Source organism: Talpa occidentalis, unplaced genomic scaffold (genome assembly GCF_014898055.3).
Source record: "Talpa occidentalis isolate TD23 unplaced genomic scaffold, MPIMG_talOcc4v2.1 talOcc4.12, whole genome shotgun sequence".
In the NCBI taxonomy this organism is placed as follows: domain Eukaryota; kingdom Metazoa; phylum Chordata; class Mammalia; order Eulipotyphla; family Talpidae; genus Talpa; species Talpa occidentalis.
Genome location: NW_023601212.1, coordinates 89,699,489 through 89,719,272, shown reverse-complemented (window position 1 = coordinate 89,719,272; position 19,784 = coordinate 89,699,489). Strand labels below are relative to the sequence as shown.

General features: G+C 43.3%; 1 protein-coding gene across 1 annotated transcript; it reads left to right on the top strand.

Annotated features, from left to right (window-relative positions):
* The first annotated feature begins 73 nt into the window (after positions 1 to 73).
* Positions 74 to 19,496, top strand: DCTN5 (dynactin subunit 5). Its single transcript, XM_037507411.2, has 6 exons — positions 74 to 219; positions 1,198 to 1,266; positions 5,784 to 5,902; positions 7,828 to 7,939; positions 10,710 to 10,812; positions 14,331 to 19,496. Exons 1-6 carry the CDS (start codon positions 172 to 174, stop codon positions 14,426 to 14,428), a joined length of 549 nt encoding a protein of 182 aa, XP_037363308.1. The 5' UTR covers positions 74 to 171; the 3' UTR covers positions 14,429 to 19,496.
* The last annotated feature ends 288 nt before the right edge of the window (positions 19,497 to 19,784 follow it).

Below are 19,784 nucleotides of genomic sequence, written 5' to 3'. Positions count from 1 at the left end.
GGGACAGCCGAGCAATGGAGCGGGGCCACCTAGCGGAGGGCCGAGCTGTGGATGAGGCCAGAGGCCACCCAGAGCGGAAGTGAAGGAGCGACCGGAAGTAGCCGGAATCCCGGCCGCCCGGACTGTCTGACAGGCTGACAGGAGCAGAGCTGCCGAGAGGCGTTGGCGACCATGGAGTTGGGCGAGCTGCTCTACAACAAGTCCGAGTACATCGAGACGGTGCGCGGGCCCAGCCGTCTGTCCTCCCCGTCCCACGCCCGCGTCCCTCTGAGGGCGGCGCCCCTTCCAGCGCCCGCCCCACCCCGGCTCCCTTTGACGTGCATGGGCGTGTGGGGCTGGCTTCGGGGTTTCGTCCTTGCAAGGCCCGTTTAGGGTTTTTATTTATTATTGATTTCCTCGTAGAGACAAAATGCCTTCTAGAAAGCAGAATATCCAACCTTACATCCAGTCCAAGCATCGGACCCTTTTAAGCTATTTTTTTAAATGAACATTTCTTTTTCTTTTCTTTTCTTTTTTAAGATTTATTTATTTATACAAGAGCTGGGGTACAGGCCAGAGGCATGGGAGGGTGAGAGGATTCACCAGAGACAGAGTGGGGAGCAGAACAGGCAGACAGACCGAAAGCACTGCTGAGGGGAGAAGGGAGAGGTCTGCCGCACCATGTGGGTAGCTCCCTGGCCGGCCAGGAATCGAACCCACGCTGCAGAGGCCGTGGTCAGCTTCACAGCGCTGCGCTCAATCCGCTGCACCACCCGGAGGCCCTAAATGAACATTTCTTAACATTACTGTGTTTTAAAGACTTATAGTCTTTATGGTCCATACCTGATGTGGTAAATTGCTTGAAACAGGTAACCAACGACTGTCACCGTTATTATTTTGTTTTTCGTCGAATTCTCACAACTCTATAAAACGGTGTTACTACAATCAGTGCCCTGGTTGTAGGCATTAAAGCCAAAGTGTAGAACTGAGATTAGAATCCACTAGACTACACACCTGCCATATCCAGATTCTGTATCTACTCCGTGAATCCCTAGTTTCCTCATCTGCCCTTGCTTTTTTTTTTTTAAACTCCTGGATTCATTTCATGACAGACTACTCCCTGTTTCAAGTCCTCTTCTCTCTGATATAAACTCGATGGAACCTGTACCCCAGAACGCACTCAGTTTGCTCACTGTGTTTTCTGCTATTTCCTTTCAGGCGTCTGGGAACAAAGTGAGTCGGCAGTCAGTGCTGTGTGGAAGTCAAAACATCGTTCTCAATGGCAAGGTAAGGGACAAAACCAGCTCCAGGATGCATACCTTTGGTTTCTACCCACTAATTGTATTAGCACTGCAGATAAAACGTTGCCATGTGTCCCTTTTATTGTTGTACGTTTTAAATTATCTTACCTTTTTTCTGTTCAAGAAATCCAATTTGGGCAATGAAAAAACTCCCATAAAATAAGGCAACAAAAAGCCTTTTTCCTTTTATGCCAGGAACAAAATACAATGACATAGAACTGAAATTATTATACAATATTGTGTTGCTCCGTAAACTACTGGATGTAAAACAAATAGGCAATAAAATAATTTGGGTAGAAACTAAAGTAGTAATAATATAATTATCTGTTCTATAATAATGATTCATTAACTGAAACTGTTAAGATGTGAGACAGATTTAATAGGAGACATATACAAAATGAAATATGAAAGACTCAGAAATCTTTTAGTCTGAATATATTGAAATGGTAGAGTATGAATATATATGTGAAAATATTATTAGAATGTTTCAGAACCAGAGGAACTATCAAGATATATTTGAGCTTAACAACCACTGAAGTCCAAAGTATTTTCCTATCACCTGGATGACTCAAGGTGTTCCATTTCTAGCTTCCAGGAGGGAAAGAGTCTCACTGTAATCAAGAAGTCACAAATATTTTCAATAGAGATAGTAACGATCTTCATTAGCCCATCAAAATTTAATAGAAAAGAAATATAATATTTCAATATAATTAATAATTATAGATATACTGTTTCTGCACAGACTTAGAAAGTTCAGTAAACTCCTCTGACTTACTGGAAGATGTGTGGAGGTTTTTTAAAAATTTCCTGAGCTAAATCCGAATATTTTGTAATTTTGTAGGGAAGATTTGACTTTAATTGTGGTAAGGTATAAAAGACAAAATATGGCATTTTAAGCATGTAAATCATCGGTATTAATTATATTCACAACACCACAATTTATTTCTAAAATTGTTTCACCACCCTAACAGAAACTTTACCCATTAAAGAATAACTTCCCATTTCCTTCTCCCCCCAGGTTTATGGGAACGTCAATCTGCTTTCTGTCCCTGTGAATTTATCTGTTCTAGATATGTCATATTAGTGAAATGAGATAATATTTGTTCTTTTTTGTCTGACTTATTTCACTTAGCATAATGTTTCCAAGGTTCATCCATGTGGTAGCACAGATCAGAAAATTTTATTCCAGTGTGTGTGTATGTACACATTTTGTCTGTTCCTCTGTTGATCCACTTGGATTGTTTTCACCTTTTGGCTATGGGGAGTAATGTTGCAGTGAACATTGGCATGTGGTATCTGTTTGAGTCCCTGTTTTTGGTTCTTACGAGTATTTACCTAGAGGTGGGATTGCTAGGTCATCCACTAAGTCTATGGTTTTGTGAGGAACTGTCAAACTGTTTTCCACAAAGGGTTCACATTTTACACTCCCAACATAGCTCAAGAGATTACCAATTTCTCAACTTCACCATCACTTGTTTTCCATTTTTTGTAAAGGTATCTCACTGTAGTTTTGATTTGTATTTCCCTAATGACTAATGATGATGAACACCTTTTAATGTCTATTCAGTCCTTTGTCTATTTTTACATTGTTGTCAAATTGTAGGAGTTCTTTATATATTCATGGACATTAGATTCTTATCAGATACAAGATTGCACTATTTTTCCACCCTGTAGATTGTTCTTTCACTTTTTTTTTTTTTTTAAGATTTATTTATTTTTGTACAAGAGCTGGGGTACAGGCCAGAGGTACAGGAGGGTGAGAAGATTCACCAGAGACAGAGCGGGGAGCAGAACAGGCAGATGACCAAAATACACTGCTGAGGGCAGCAGCAGGTGCAACAGGAGAGGTCTGCCGCACCATGTGGGAATCTCCCTGGCCGGCTGGGAATCAAACCCGCGCTGCAGAGGCTGTGGACCGCTTCACAGTGCTGTGCTCAAACCGCTGTGCCACCAGGGAGGCCCTGTTCTTTCACTTTCTTGATAATGCCTTTTGATACACAGAATTTTAAAATTTTGATGAAGTCCAGTTTGTTGCTTTTTTTGTTGCTCAAGTTATTGGTGTCCTATCTAAGAAACCATTGCTAAACCCAAGGTCATGAAGATTTGTTCCTGTTTCTTTCTAGAAATTTTAAGATGTTAGCACTTGTATTTAGGTCATTGATCCATTTTGAGTTAAATTTTGTTTATGGAATGATGTATAGGTTCTAATTAATTGTTTTGAATGTAGAAATCCAGTTTCAAGCATTATTTCCCAATTGAATTGTTTTTGTTGTTTGTTTTTTTTTTTTTTGCAGTATTCAGATAAGATCCACACAGGGTCACGTACATGTTGTGTCTGGTTGACAGGTGTTTTAAGTCTTTTTTTTTTTTAATATATTTTTAAAAGATTTTTATTTATTTATTTATTTATACAAGCACTGGGTACAGTCAGAAGCGTGGGAGGGTGAGAGAATTCACCAGAGCCAGAGCAGAACAGAACAGGCAGACTGACGGAAATACACTGCTGAGGGGAGCAGCGGGCATGACAGGAGAGATCTGTTGAGCCATGTGGGACCCTCGCCAGCAGCCGGGGATCTAACTGGCACTGCAGAGGCTGCGGGCAGCTTTGCAGCCCAGCGCTCAACTGCTGCACCACCAGGGGAGGCCCAAGTCTCTTTTAATCTGTTAACAGTTCTCTTTTCCCATCCTATATTTTCCCCCTTTCCTTGCCATTTATATCTTGAAAAACCTGGCTCACTTGCCCCATAGAATCCTAGAATTTTTGATTTTGGCTTACTTTATTTACAGGCAGTTGCTTAATGTGGTCTTTATCCCCCTTTCCTTTCTCCATATTGGTAGTTAAATCTAGAGATTTGACATCTTTCTCCATCTCCTGTTCATTTCTCTCTTATGCATGGCTATTGCCTGAGATAAGGCACTTTGATTATTTTTACCTAAAACCACTGTGGTCTTCTAAAGGGTCACTTTCCCCTCTGTCTTACTTGACTCCTTTCAGACTCCAGAGGAATAGTTCTTTTTTTTTTTTTTTTTTCCTAGAGGCATGTCTTATTTATTTATTTATTTATTTATTTATTATTTGTTTGGTTTATACATGCACTGGGTACAGTCAGAAGCGCGAGAGGGTGAGAGAATTCACCAGAGCCAGAGCGGGGAACAGAACAGGCAGAAGGACCAAAGTACACTGCTGAGGGGAGCAGCGGGCGGCAGGAGAGGTCTGTGCACCATGTGGGACCCTCCTCCGGTGGCCGGGGAGCAGCCGGGGATCGAACCGGCGCCGCAGAGGCCGCGGGCAGCTTCGCAACCCAGCGCTCAACCGCTGCGCCACCGGGGAGGCCCTCCAGAGGAATAGTTCTAATGAATATTCAGTTGTGTTAATCCTCCGCTTAAAATTTCTCATTGATTTCAGTATCTTCCAGAAAAAAAAGTTAAAGTTTCTGCATGTAGCACACACAATTGCTCATGATCTGGTCTCTGGCTTACTTTTCTACCTGTAATCCCAACCAAGGTCATTCTCCCCACCCCCTTTATTCATTTATTCACCAAAAATTTCAAGAATGCCTACTCTTTACCAAGTATGGGACATTAGTTCTCCCAAACTTCTGGACTGCGTTATTCAACCCCTCCAGGCAATCTCTAGGAAAGCTGGATATCACGCCCAGTGGTGTAGCACTTAATCTGAGTCCAGAAATTGGGAGAGGAACCAAAACATCAATGGGTCCACCTCTGGGAGCAGGGAATTAGAGACAGTTGTGTTAGTTGATTAGACAAAGGTAGGAGCAGTTAGGACTCTGAGTAAGTGGTCAAAGCTTTGGAAATCAAGTGAATCTGAGAAAGTACATAAGCTGCATCTGCTGCAGGTGTTCTTGACAAATGTTTACTCATTCAGCGAGTCCTGTTCATGAATATTAAGGGCAAAGCTTGTGATTTACTGGAGACATGGTAAACTGCAGACAATACTGTGAGGGCAGTTCTCGGGTTATCCCGTTTGACAGAACACGTGACTCAGTAAAGCATAGCATAATCTCATTTTTTTTTGTTAGGTTTTAGGCTCTGTTGGTAATTTTTTAAAGAGGATTTATTTTATTTATTTATGCATATAAGAGTTGGGGTGTAGGGCCTCCCCTGGTGGCACAGCGATTGAGCGCTGGGTTGCAAGGCTGCCTGCAGCCTCTGCAGTGCCGGTTCGATCCCCGGCCACCGGCGAGGGTCCCACCAAAAAAAAAAACAAGAAAAAAGAGTTGGGATGTAAACCAGAGGGGTGGGGGTGAGAGGAGTCACCAGAGACAGTGGGGAGCAGAACAGGCAGATTGACTCAAATACACTGCTGAGGGGAGTAGTGGGTGAAACAGGAGAGGTCTGCTGCGCCATGTGCGTAGCTCCCTGGCCGGGGATCGAACTCGGACTGCAGTGGCTGCCGATACCTTCGTAGTGCTGAAACTTAACACCTCGCGCCACCGGGAGGCCCTCTGTTGATAATGTTTTTAAATGTGCTTTGTTTTATAGACCATTGTGATGAATGACTGTATTATCCGAGGGGATCTGGCAAATGTAAGAGTGGGGCGCCATTGTGTGGTGAAAAGTCGGAGTGTCATAAGGCCACCATTCAAGAAATTCAGCAAAGGGTATGTAATGTAATTGCCTTGTTTCGGTCTTGGGCAAGTAACTGCTACTGGTGGTGTTATTCATATATTGAGTTGTGGTGTGAGGAACAGGTGTATGCTGTGGTTTAGGACACTGAGTAAGAATTCCCCATAATGGACACAGCTTTGGGGGTGGTTATCTCATCAAGTTGAAGGTTGGTTGCCAAAAACAAAATCCACTTAAGTTGGCAAAAACATCTGGTTCACAGATGTTGGCATAATCCATGGTACCTAAGGGTAGATAAAAGGGCCATACCCCAGACAACTAGTCAGAATCAAGACAACCATCCCATCTACTGCTGCCTGTCTCTGAGATGATATTTTTTTGTTATCTGTCCTCTCCGCACTATTACTTCCCTCTTCTTTCTTTCAGATTGGCTTAATCTTCCTTTCACAGGGTATGAACATGATTAAGGAGGAACAGAGAGAAGAGCAACTAATTCAGACTAGATACCTAGGAGAATATCATGCAGGAATAATCCTACATCTTCTATAATGGTGTTGGGCTCCAGGCTTTCCATTACATGCAGAAGAGAAGCAGGAAGTCATTGTAAATCATTCACATGAAAACATTCACTCATTAGCTCAGAAGACTGTTGGAGGAAAACCAGGAAACCTTGTGGTTTCATATAGGGATTGATCTCTACTAGAGTTGACTTTACCTTCTGATAAAGGCACTATTGGGCAGGATATGGACCAGAGGAAAAAACATCCAGAATGAAGTAGGAATTTATTGGTGATTGAAGGGGATGTATAATAAGAATAGTCTGGATGAGAAATAAATAATAAGTGAAAACAGCAACACATAAAGAGAAGGAGAATGTGGATTTCCTTTCCCTTACATATCCTAATACCAGAACCAGATAATAGTTTAAAGTTTGGAATTTTTAATTTAAAATGGAAGAACTGGCATTCTTGCCATAGACTTGTGTAGCATATAATCCATTGCAACCCTTGGTTACAGACTAAAAATACAAACAGATTAAGGAAGATTTAAATAAAGTATAGGCCCGTAAAGGGCAGGTCAATTCTGACAAAACATTCATGACAAAATAGAAAACAGGACTGGACAGAGCTAGTGAACATCAGCTACTTTATATTAGTTGCAGTCCAAATATTTTATATCCTAGGGCACTGAATATGATCACAGAACCACTGGCAGTGACATTTGAAGAATCATGGAGGATAGGAATAATGTTAGAAGCCTGAAGAAAGTCTTCTAACTCCTAGTACAAGTCTTGACTTACATATCACGTCTCAGGCTTTTATCAAATCTTAATCTCCAAAAAGTCTCCTTGTTATATACTCTCATAGCTTGGTGTTTTTTCCTTGTGGCACTTATCACATTTGTAAGTAATTACTTATAATCATTCACTCTCTTCTTTTGATGATAAGCTGCTCAAGGGCAGGATTGTGTCCCTTTTGCTTGTATTATGTCCCCAGTTCCTAGCATAGAATCTGGCATACTGAAGGCATGCAATAAAATCAGTCAACACAGAATTTTAAGAATATTGGCTGCTAGAAATTATGTCTTACGAGCCTCATGTCATTCTCCTGAAACATTATAAAGCAGACTACTGAAAATGTAACCTGGGAGCATTATCAAAGGAAGCAGGAAGGAGCAAATGTTCATTTTTATTTGGCACCAGCTCTTAGCTTAGAATGTCTTGCCCCTTCTGCCTTGTTTTCTTGCACATTTCTTTTCTCTCATATTTCTGATTTTGAGCTAGTAGTTATGTACATCTTCATCAACGTTATGGTATTCCTCTAGCCTTAGGAGTCTTACCTTGCAGGAACAAGATGATGAAGTTGAGATTATAATTTGTAGATCTATAGTTCTATAGACCTTGACCAAATATGTATCATCTTGACCTTTTTCTTTGTTCATCTTCTTTTTCCTTTTCCAGTGTCGCATTCTTTCCTTTACATATCGGGGACCATGTCTTTATTGAGGAAGATTGTGTGGTCAACGCAGCCCAGATTGGCTCTTACGTTCATGTTGGCAAGAACTGTGTGATTGTGAGTATGTGACTTGGCTGGCCAACCAGCCGTGCTTTCCCACCAGCTCTCATCCCTTGTGTCGGTCGGCCTCTACTTCCGTGACCAAGCTGGGTGGAAGTAGTTTCCGGTGTGCTGTTTTGCCAAATTTATTGTTGGATTTGGAGTTCTAAGCATTCATAAGCATGGCTAACCTTTATCAAATCTCTTCCATATGATCTCAGACTCCTTGCTTGGATTATTTCTCTTAATCTTCACAATGATTGAGGTGTGGGCAGCTACTGTTGTTATCCCTAATTGCATATCAGAAGATTGAAGGCCTTAGATACTAGAGTTGACAAGGCTAATAAGTGGTAGAACTAGAATTCAGACCCAAGTGGTAGGAGTAGTCATGCCACTGCATGGCCTTTCTGTTGTCTTATGTCAATCATCTGACAGTTTAATGGGGGTGAGGAGATCGAGAAAAATTCTTTTAGAACATTCTGGATTGTCAGATCTAGTAGGAGCTCTTTTATAGTCCAGCTATCCCCATAAAATACAGGTCCTTCCTGTAGCATACTGATTGGTAGTCTGACTTCTGTTTGAATATGTGACGGTATGGGTATTAATCAGAATTGCCCAAATGCCTCCAGGAAACCTAACAAACATTATTAATAGGCACTGTTCTTGTGATATGAGTTTTACGTTTATTATCTATAATCCTGACAGCATCCTTGCAGGTTTGGTTTTATATTCTGCTTCATAAAAGAGGAAACCAAGGCTTAGAGATGCTAAATCACTTGCATGAGGACCTATAGGTAGCTGTACTACTAGCAACATGGAGTTCTAGCCTCCTCTTTAGAAAGTTATCCAGGAAAGAATAAAGAAGTTTTAGCATTTTATCTCTTCAACTATTGTTAATTCATTCATGCCAAGAAGTACCTGCATTTTTTATTTTGCTCCTGTTTAATCAGTTTACCTCAAATGCTCTGAAACCCATGTAAGCCTCATTTGTCTGAGAGGGCAGAATGACCAGCTAGTAGACAAAGCAGTTTTTTACAGGCTGTGTGGTGACTGTTGGTACACAGTGAAAAGACTGACCCTATTCTGTGCAGGGCCCTTTGTGCACAGATCCCTGCCTGGGAATGTGTCATGCCTGATTCAGTCGTGCTGTTTCTCCGTGCCCCATGTGCTCAATCTGGTTCCTACGAACTTAGGTTATTAGGTGTAAGTATCTTAGGACATCTTTGAGTTAATTTGGGACTCACCAGAGGAATTGGCCAGTTGCCATAATTTTGAAACTGCCAGTAGCCGGTAATCCATGGAAGAGAACTTTCCAAGAAGGAATGAAGAGCTGTAGTCTTAAGTTGCTTCTGAGCTCAAGATGTTGCTGAGTATTACCAAGAGTATTACCAAAGCAGTCAACCCACTTGGAGACAAATTAGCCACTTAAAAAATTCATACTTTAAAGGTATAAACTTTTTCAAAAATTCGTTTGGCTATCCACCTGGACATTTCTAGGAATATATATGATTTGTGTCTTTAGTGATGGGGGAAAACTTGAACACAACCAAATCATAATATCTTTCATATTCTTGGGTAAAATCTGAGATCTGGGCAGGTCAGCACTGGCCTAGTATTTGTTAAGAGTACAGTCTCACCCTGGTATATCTTATCAGATCATATGCCCAGAGCACAAATGAGTGTGCGCACCCTGGTGATGGAATGCAGTCTGTAAAGACTGAAACTTCCATTTACTCAGCCAGTAGTAAGAACCAATAAGTAACTTTGACCTCTGTACAGAAACCTCGCCTCTCCTTTAGCCCATGAAGTAGATCAATCTCTAGATCTAATTCCTTACTGTCAAAATGTGGTGGGTGGTGACAGAATTGAAAAATGATGACAGTGGGTAAGGGCAAGATGACGATTCAGCCTAAAGCTTCAAAAACACCACTTGCCTATAGGAGAGCAAAGGAACTAATAACTTCATACCCAAATGAATTTGTCCAGACTGGTCCAATTGGAATCGGACAAAAGAGTAACCGAACCATAAACTCCTAAGTGTAAAATGGAATGTATTGTCTAGTATAAACCAAGAGTACAGAAGTAGATCCTAATTTCATGCACAAATGGCTCCAGGAGTTCAACTGAGGTCATGAGAATTAGTCTCCATTTCTTTTTAGTTTTCCTCTGGGAGATCCTTATTAGGCAGCTCCTTCTGTCAAGGAAAAAAGATGGCTCAGACTTCTGTCTTCCAGGAATACCACTGGAAAGAGCTTTTCCCAGTGTTACAGCAGATGCCCTGACAATGAGATCATCAGACTGTTTGGGCTCATATGCTGATTCCCTAAACCAGTTGCTGTGGCCAGAGTTGGAGTTTGGGGTTTGGGATGGGAGGTAAAGCAGCACATGGACTGAGATGGGACTGGTGGTCGTTCCCAAGAAAAATACAAGTTCTACTGTAAAAAGAAAGGAGAAGGATGTTGGAGAAGCAAAACAGCAGATGTGTACTAAATTAAAAAAAAAAAATTAGAACTCTTGGAAAACCAACCAGATTTCATGTCTGCAATGCCCAAGATCATCTGAGCCGTCCCTTGCATATAGCCCTCCCTCCCCCAGCTGTCTACCCCTTTACCACCTCCCTGACAGGTACCACCTGAAGTAGGGATTTGCAGCCAAGCCTTTTGTCACTGGCCCTGGTTATTTAATATCATGAGCTAAGAAAATATAAAATCACCTTTCACATAGCAGACTAGACAACTTTCATTCCCATTTTTGACCTGTTTCCTGTTAACAAGATTTTCATTTTTAGGGACGCCGGTGTGTGTTGAAAGATTGTTGCAAAATTCTTGATAACACAGTGTTACCCCCAGAAACCGTGGTCCCACCCTTCACCGTCTTCTCAGGCTGCCCAGGTAACTGTGCACGTTGATTATTAAAACTTATGTTTATTTTCCATCACAAATGTATGCCATTTCTGTCTCTAACTATGTTGGACTAGCTAACTTAAAAAGTCTCCTGCTAGAAATGCTATTTAAAATATAACAGGCATTTTTTTTAATGCATAATAGGGCTTACCAAGAAATTATCAAGGGTCAGAAGCAAAGAGAAAACTAAACCTACCCTATGAGCATGAATAGGTGGTTTAGGGTTTTATACTCAATCCTGGGTATCAAGGGTTGGGAAGGGAAAGCAAGACACAAAATCTTGCACCCAAACATGGCACAGAGACCCTCTTGAAGGCGACCCCTCAATGAAAGTTGACGAAGAGCAAGTTTGCCACTAGCACAGGAAAAGTTCAAAGAAAGATGTCTCTTGGGGGCCTCCCCGGTGGCGCAGCGGTTGAGCGCTGGGTTGCGAAGCTGTCCGCGGCCTCTGCGGTGCCGGTTCGATCCCCGGCTGCTCCCCGGCCACCGGAGGAGGGTCCCGCATGGCGTGCAGACCTCTCCTGCCGCCCGCTGCTCCCCTCAGCAGTGTACTTCGGTCCTTCTGCTTGCTCTGCTCCCCGCTCTGGCTCTGGTGAATTCTCTCACCTTCCCGCGCTTCTGACTGTACCCAGTGCATGTATAAACAAAACAAACAAACAAATAAATAAATAATAACATGCCTCTATTAAAAAAAAAAAAAAAAAAGAAGTCTCTTGGCCTGGGCTCAGGGTGGAAAAAGACAGTCTCTCCAGAGAATTCTAACCATGGTCTTACCCTCACATTGGTAAGGGGTTTGAATTTTTCCTTCCTATACTGTCCAGAAATCCCCATACTCAAAAGTTAATGTGTGTACACCATGATCAAAAACCAGTGACAGTTCTAGCTCACTTGAGACAAGCGAGTACACCTCATCTAGACTGGCTGGCAGAATGCCCACGGGGAGAGCCCTTTATGAGCTCAGGGTTCCAAATTACAAAACATTTGAGGAAATGAAGCAGCACGCTTATCCTCAGAAGCTTGGAAAACACTGAAAGGCAGGAGGAAGAAGAAAACCTCACACTCCCTACCCCGCCCCGAGACTCTCTCCTATATGCTATTTCACACTGTCGGGTGCTCGTATGACAGTCACTTAGAACAATCTCTGGCTCTTCTGGTCTTGCACTTGCTAAGAGCATTTAAACCTTTTCACAGTGGGAACCCAACATAGAATTACTAAGCAAGGGTCTCTTCTTCCTCCTCTGTAAATGCAGAGATGCATGAAACAGTAGAATGACCACTTTCCTCCCTAAAGAATCCGAGTGATCTGAGTGATGAAATTTTCTGTAATTGGAAATGCGGTTAAACCACCCATTGGCAGTTAACATACATCATCAATTTCTCTCTTTATACCGTCTTCTACCTATGAAGTTGTGGTGTGCCTCAGTGCACACTGCGTGTCCAGGATCTCACCTGGTTAGTAGGACAGCTTTGACAGCAGTTAAACCCCTTACCTAGAGTCTAGTACTTTTTGCACTGCCGTACGATATTTAGCATGTTTATTTTATGTAGTTTCACAATTAAGTGCTAATCATCTATTTCTCGCTGTTGGCAAGCTCCATCTTTTAAAGAAGATTTAAGGAAGGATTTAAGGAAAACTGGCACTATTTTTGGAGGGCTCAACAGCAAACCATCTGGAAGGGATCTGGTTAGGGAGCTAAAAACTCAGATCTGCAGGAGCCAGGCAGGCCCTGGAAATGGGGTGATAGCCCATTGTAGCTGTTTGAGACTAGAGCCGATGCTACAAGATCTTCTAGTGGTTCATGAGGAGCTGAATATATGAATTTTTATATAATATATGAATTTTCAAATGTTGGCATTAATTAAACACTGGGCAGACCAAACTTTGTATTTGCAAATCTACGGTGGGCTAATTTGTAAAAGGTACCTATGAGAATTTTATATTTTTTAAACCATTTTTTCTATCCTCCCTGTTACTTTCTTTCAATATAATTGCGTGTGTGTGTGTGAGAGTGAGTGACTGTATAGGTGTATGTATATGTAAATAATATGGATATATAAATTGTTTATACTCATATAACAGACTTGCACTCTGTTCTCTTCAGAAACATGCTTTTCTTTTTTAATTAATGTGTTTATTTCCTTGCATCTCTGTTAGTTTTGGGGCAGTATTGGTTTCTCCCCTCAGGTGCAGTCCCTGTAGTTCTCCCACCACCATGGCACCCATGATCCACCACCATGGCACCCATGATCCACCCCGCAGTCCCTTGTCCTCATGCCTCCCTTGCAGAAACTTGCTTTCTTAACAGTGTGTCTTGGGCATCTTTTCTTGTCAATTATGTAGAGATGAACCTTGTTCATTTTAATTGTTACATATTTTCATTGCATAAATGCCCCACTGTATAAATAATCAATCTCCTTGTATTAATAGGTCATTAGAAGTTGTGTCTGGCTTTTCACTATTAGAAACTTTGCAGCATCGACATTCTTGTACATATTTCTGTGCAATTGGGCAGGATTATCTGGGGGATAAATTCTTAGAGGTTGAATCATCAGGTCACAGGGTATAAACTTATTAAAGTTTTGTAGATGTTCCTAAATTGCTCTTCAAAATGGTGGTGAGTGTACACTTTTGCCCACAGTATACAAGAGTGTCTCTTTCCTAGAAATTCTTAAATTTCATTGCCCCTCCTTTTGTCTTTCTGCGGGACATTTCTGTTCTGCTCCCATCATGTTTTATCTGTAACTAGCATGTTCAGGCATTGCATTCAGTTTTGTTATGTGAGTGACGGGGCAATTTCTTACCTCAAGGGTGGTCACCTTGGCTTGCCCAGTAAGTGTCACACAAGAATCCTGGGGATGCACAAATCCTTGTCTGGAACAACCTCCCATGTAATCAGATACCCTTAACTCTTCAGATCATGCAATAACGTACTGACCTCTTTTTCCTAAAATATATTTTTCCATTTTGGGAAATGTACTGTTTGATTCCCACACACACACAATTTTGTCTAGAAGATATATGGTCAGTTCTGTTAGCACTGAAGGTGGAAAACCTAGCATTTCCTCATTACTAAAGAAAAGGGCCCTCTGGCCTCCCCGGTGGCGCAGCGGTTGAGCGCTGGGTTGCGAAGCTGCCCGCGGCCTCTGCGGCGCCGGTTCGATCCCCAGCTGCTCCCCGGCCACCGGAGGAGGGTCCCACATGGCGCGCAGACCTCTCCTGCCGCCCGCTGCTCCCCTCAGCAGTGTACTTCGGTCCTTCTGCCTGCTCTGCTCCCCGCTCTGGCTCTGGTGAATTCTCTCACCCTCCCGCGCTTCTGACTGTACCCAGTGCATGTATAAACAAAACAAACAAACAAACAAATAAATAAATAAAACATGCCTCTATAAAAAAAAAAATAAATAAAAAAAAAAAAAAAAAAGAAAAGGGCCCTCTGGAAGCCTAGACAGAAATCAGAGCTGCAGACTTCCCCGACTGCACATGGTTTGACTGGTTTTTCTTTCCCTAGGACTCTTCTCGGGGGAGCTCCCAGAATGTACTCAGGAGCTGATGATTGACGTCACTAAGAGCTACTACCAGAAGTTTTTGCCCTTGACACAAGTCTAACATCTCTGCCTCATGTCTTCACTTCACATGAGCTCTAAGATAAACTTTGGGGACAAAGTTAGCCAGTCAGAATTTCCAAAGAGCTCTTGTGTCTTTGACACCTTCCACCTGCCTCCTTTTTTTTAAAAAAAAGAATTTTCCAGTCTTTCCAGGCTCTGAGACTTGAGTAACAGAAGGTCTGGGGGCATTGTCTCCAAATGATGTGCTTTTATCTTATCTCTTAGCCATTATCTGTAGAACACAGAATCTTCTGTTCCCAGCCCCAACCCCAACCTTGAACCTATGGATGTGTGGATTCTGCCTGGAACAGGCCTGCAGACTGGGAGCACTCTGACCTGAGGTGGAGGTTGTGAAGCTGGTGTGCTGCTCGCGGCCAGAAGCTACTCCAGTGAGCATGTTCCCACAGCTCCCAGGCAGCTTTTCTGCTGCTAACAGTTTGGCCAGTTGCACAGTTGCTCATAATCTTGAAAAACAAGCATTTTTGTCTTTTCAGAGCCCAAATTCCTTGGCTACTAAAACTTGAAGGGAAGGTAGTTGGTATTTCTCTTCTTCCTAAAATGACCTTAGCTGTCATTTTGACCCAGGGCGACTGATAGAAGCCTCTCTAGAATTCTATTGTAGGGCTGTTGGCTTTCACAAAAAGGGGGCTCTTAACACCCAGATTTTATTTTTGCAAAGGTTCACGTTTGAGTCTCCCAGGTGGATGGATTAGTGTGGCAGTCACTCCTTGCTCCTGGACACTTGGAAGCAGCAGTGTACCCCTTGCTTCTGTCACACTCAGGTCCTGGCCTCGACCATTCAACCCACTCTATTCGCCATAAACCTCACAATTCAGATCAAAATATCTCTACTTGGCACAGTCATGTATACAAGGGGGCCTTCTGAAATCATTTTGTGGGCACAGAGCCCTGAGGAGTAAATGAGATTGTCAGTGCTGTCCTTACCATCTCCTGTGGGTAGCAGTGCAGCCCTTCCTGGTTCTGCTCTTGGTTTAGAAAAATTTGGAAGTGGAGGTTGGCCTTGATTAATGCTCTGGCTCTGCCATGATTAGAGTAGAACAGTTCAGCTTTGATGGTTAAGATCTAGCAAGATCTGTCTTAACTTAATATCCGATTGTGGGGCTTACAAAAACAGTGATGTGTAATCATCTCCGCTAGTTCAATGTAAAACTGCTTTCTGATCTCATTTTAAAATGTTTGTACATTAAAAGATTGACACATGAAACGAGTCATTTGAAGGTGCTGTTTTATAGATCTGGAAACTGAGACAAGGAGAAGTAACTTGTCCAATGTCATAGAGATGGTAAGGGGAGAGGCTTGCATTTGAACCCAAGGTTCTTTAGTCTGTGAGTTCAATACACTACCTTGCTTTTTGGTAGAGGGCAAGTGAGTGAGCAAGTCTGGGATTTGGGGCTTGCCAGGCAGACAAGCCCTCTGGAAGCAGTGTGCAGAGAAGCTGGTGGACTTTGGAGTGGGACGAGTTGGGTTGGAATTCAAGTTCTGCCACCTCCCGGCTCTATGACCTTGGGCAAGTAACCTAATACTGAAGTTGTGACTTCCTCATCTGCAAGATAGGAATAAACATCCTAGAATTTGTGAGAATTAAATGAGATCATCTCTGTAAAGCTCTTAGTCCCCACGTGCCCCCATGCCTGGTCTAGTTAGTTACTGCTCAGAAAGAGTTTACGGTCAGTATTATTTCTGGTGCCAGGCAGACGGACTGTATGAACGTGGCATAATTTTAGCTGTATAAAATTGAAACTTCGGGACCTCCCAGTTGGTGCAGGAGTTAAGTCTCAGCGCTATCAAGCTATTGCCTGCCACTGCAGCATGAGTTCGATCTCTGGCCAGGGAGCTACCCACATGATGCAGCAGACCTCTCCTTCTCATCCGCTGCTCCCCTCAGCAGTGTATTTCAGTAGATCCCCCTGTTCTGCTCCCTACTCTGTCTGGTGAACCCTCTTACCCCCACACCTCTGGCCTATACCCCAGTTCTTGAATGCATAAATAATTTTTTTAAATAAATAAATAGCTTTAAAAAATAAATTGAAACTCTATGTTGACAAGGACTATAAGGAAGTATGATAATACAAAAAAGCTATTAATGGACAAAGCAAAGTTTCTTCAGTGCTTTGTTTTTTATTTTCTCACCTCATTGTTCATTTTTGTACAAATTTGATTTCTCCCCCCAGGTGCAATCCCTATAAATCTGCCACCACCAATTCACCCAGTGAACCCTCACCACAGTCCCTTGTGCTCTTCCCTCCCATTGTGACCCCTTGCCCTCCCCTCCCCTGCTGTAAGTCTGCCATCTGTGAGTGCTTCATTTTTCAGTAAATGTTCCTAATTGGAGTAAATACTCAATGGCTTTTCACTGTATGAATGAGAAACACCAACATGCTTATAAAGTACTCTATGCAGTGGACACTGGCGGGGAGGATTTGTTTCTGGAAGGGGGCCTGTGCAGAAAAGAGCGTTATAAGCCTGTGAGGATGACCCTGTAAATGCTGAATTGACTGCCAGGGGATTGAGTAATTTTGCAATGAGGAAAAAAGGAAAATGTAAAAATAGTAACTCTGTATTTTGTGGCTATTGTATGTGGATGTGTGATAAAAGTGATTTAAAATGTCATAGGCTTATAATTTCATCAACCCTTGAGGGATCATCCCAGTCGAAGAAATACACAACAAATATTAAACTAAGAAGGTGTGGGTGGAGTTGAGCCTCCTTGCTTTTCCCCACCATTAAGTGGGTATGAATGTGAATTTGAAGGGCACTGGCACCAGAACAGCTCTCCATAAGTGATGATTTTTGCTATGAATCATGCCAATTGGAATCTGGGAAAGAAACAGCATAAAGAGAGGCAATCTCAGGATGGAAGTACACATCTGGGATTTGGAAAAGCCGTTAAATGGCTAGTGAGGCGTTGCTGAAATCAAATGCCTGGCACTTGAGGCTGATGACTGTCCAGTCTGATGTGCTTTCCTTTGAATTTGTCCACATGGAAAGACTATAAGAGGAAAAGAAAACCTTGTCACTGCGACTGGAAGCAGGCCTCTCTGGCACCGCACCATGCCTATGTGGCTTGTTTGGAACTCCAGATTTTCACTGACTAATTGCCTAGAACTGGATAGGACCTGAAACCTGATGCTGGCTGCCGTGAGCTGTTCCATTCTCACCAGGTACCTTGCTGAACCGAAAGCAGACAGGCTGTGTGACCAGGACTGACCTGGGAACGCTGAAGATTCAGCCCCCTTCCGTGGAGCTCTAAACCATGAAAACATGCATGGTGGATGCTGGCTGGGCCAGCCTGTCACTTGCAAATGCCCCAGGAAATGGCTTGTTCTCTGATGGGAACTTCTGAAACCTCCTCTCCAGTTTGAAGGCTGCGTGCATCCTCCCTGGTGGTCCCTGCCCAAGCTGCATCACAGACTGTGACCCCTCCACCTGCTTTCCACAGATCAGACTCGGGGGATATCTCACTGCAGCTCACTCCTGCACGACTTTCTGGATTCATGGCAGCTTGCCACCTGGGCGGAGAGCCTTACTCCCTCACTTCCTCTGTGTACACACTTACCAAGGTAGGGTGATTATTCAAGTGTAGCTGTCTCCAGAAATGGATTGATCTTTTCTAGGCTGCTCTCTGGATCAAAGGGGCAGGTTATGTAAATTCATTTTGAAATTTTTGAATATTCTGGATTTCATCATTTGTTTGCTAGGACGGCATAATAAAATATCTCAGACTGGAGGTGGGGGCGGTGGGGGGGGTTAAGCAGTAACATTTTCTTCTAGAGGCCAGAAGTCCAAGATCAAGGTGTCAGTTCCTTGTTTGTTTCTCCTGAGGCTGCTCTCCTTGGCTTGCAGATGCTCATCTTCTCTGTGTGTCCTCACAGAATCACTCATCTGTGTGGTCTGTGTCCTAATCTCTTGAGTACACAGTCACATTGAATTAGGGCCCACCCTACTGACCTCATTTTAACTTAATTACCACAGAAGGCTCTGTCTCCACCAACAGTCACATTCAAAGGTATTGGAGGTTAAGGCTTCAATAGATGAATTTTGGGGCACCGCAGTTCAGCCCATAGCACATCCTGATCAGTTCCTGAATATATCTTTCTGGTTAAATTGTATAAAATTGCTTATCTACAAAAGTGCTTTTATGCCATTGGCATACAACCCTTCCAAATGAAAGGACTGGATGAGAGTAAGAATTGATTGAAGAAATGTGAAGTTTGCCCGCCTGGACGGCAGGGGGCACACTCATTTTGTACCTGGAGAAAAAGCAAAACCCTGGCACCTGGAGCACCTTGGGGAAGGGAGTGGGCTTTCCCCTCCTGAAGGACAACTCCTAGAGCAGCCTCTTTGCCTGTGCTGCTAGGCTTTGAATTGGCACTACTGAGCCTGAGATCCACTGGCAGCCCTCACATGTGACAACAGAGGGGGCCTGGCTCCTGCGCTTTCTGCAAGGAACACCTTCTAGTGTTGTCCACTCTGATGAACAAGCAAAACTGATCAGAACTGACTGCCTTCAGGCAGTCCCTTGAAGACAAGCACGGGCTGGGTTTTCCTTTCTAGACCAGAAACCCCAGGTCAGAGGCCTGCACTGGGAGACCTGACAACCTCTACTGCATACTATTGTATCCTGCTTGGGGTACCCTGACATTGTAAACTTGTATTCAGGGGGACTAGATGTGTCTGATGGTATTGCACGTCTGTTTGTACCCATCACCACGCTGCCTCGGCCTTGGAAGGCTTCTGGTCAGCTTGAACTTGCACACAGAAACTAAGGAGGAAGCCCCCTGACTTTCTAAGATAGATTTCTGTGGGTAATGGGATTTATTTTAGTTGGCTAAATCCAAGACCCCTACCATGTATGGCTGAGATCAGAACTGCAGATTGGGCTCCTCCTTTTGTGTGGGCTCCTACTGATAACAACTTCAGAATAGGGGGTGAATTGTGCAGAAAAGAATGAATAAAGCAGGGCCTCCCTGGTGGCACAGCGGTTGAGCGCTGGGCTGCGATGCTGCCCGCAGCCTCTGCAGTGCCAGTTCGATCCCCGGCTGCTCCCCGGCCACCAGAGGAGGGCCCTGCATGGCGCGCAGACCTCTCCTGCCGCCCGCTGCTCCCCTCAGCAGTGTACTTCGGTCCTTCTGCCTGCTCTGCTCCCCGCTCTGGCTCTGGTGAATTCTCTCCCCCTCCCGCGCTTCTGACTGTACCCAGTGCTTGTATAAATAAATAAATAAATCTTTAAAAAAAAAAAAAAGAATGAATAAAGCAGGTCTGAGACTCTCCTTAGAAAGGCCTACTTGCAGGCCTGGCACTTGGCTGGTGTCTAGGTGCTTAGATCTGGGGAGTGT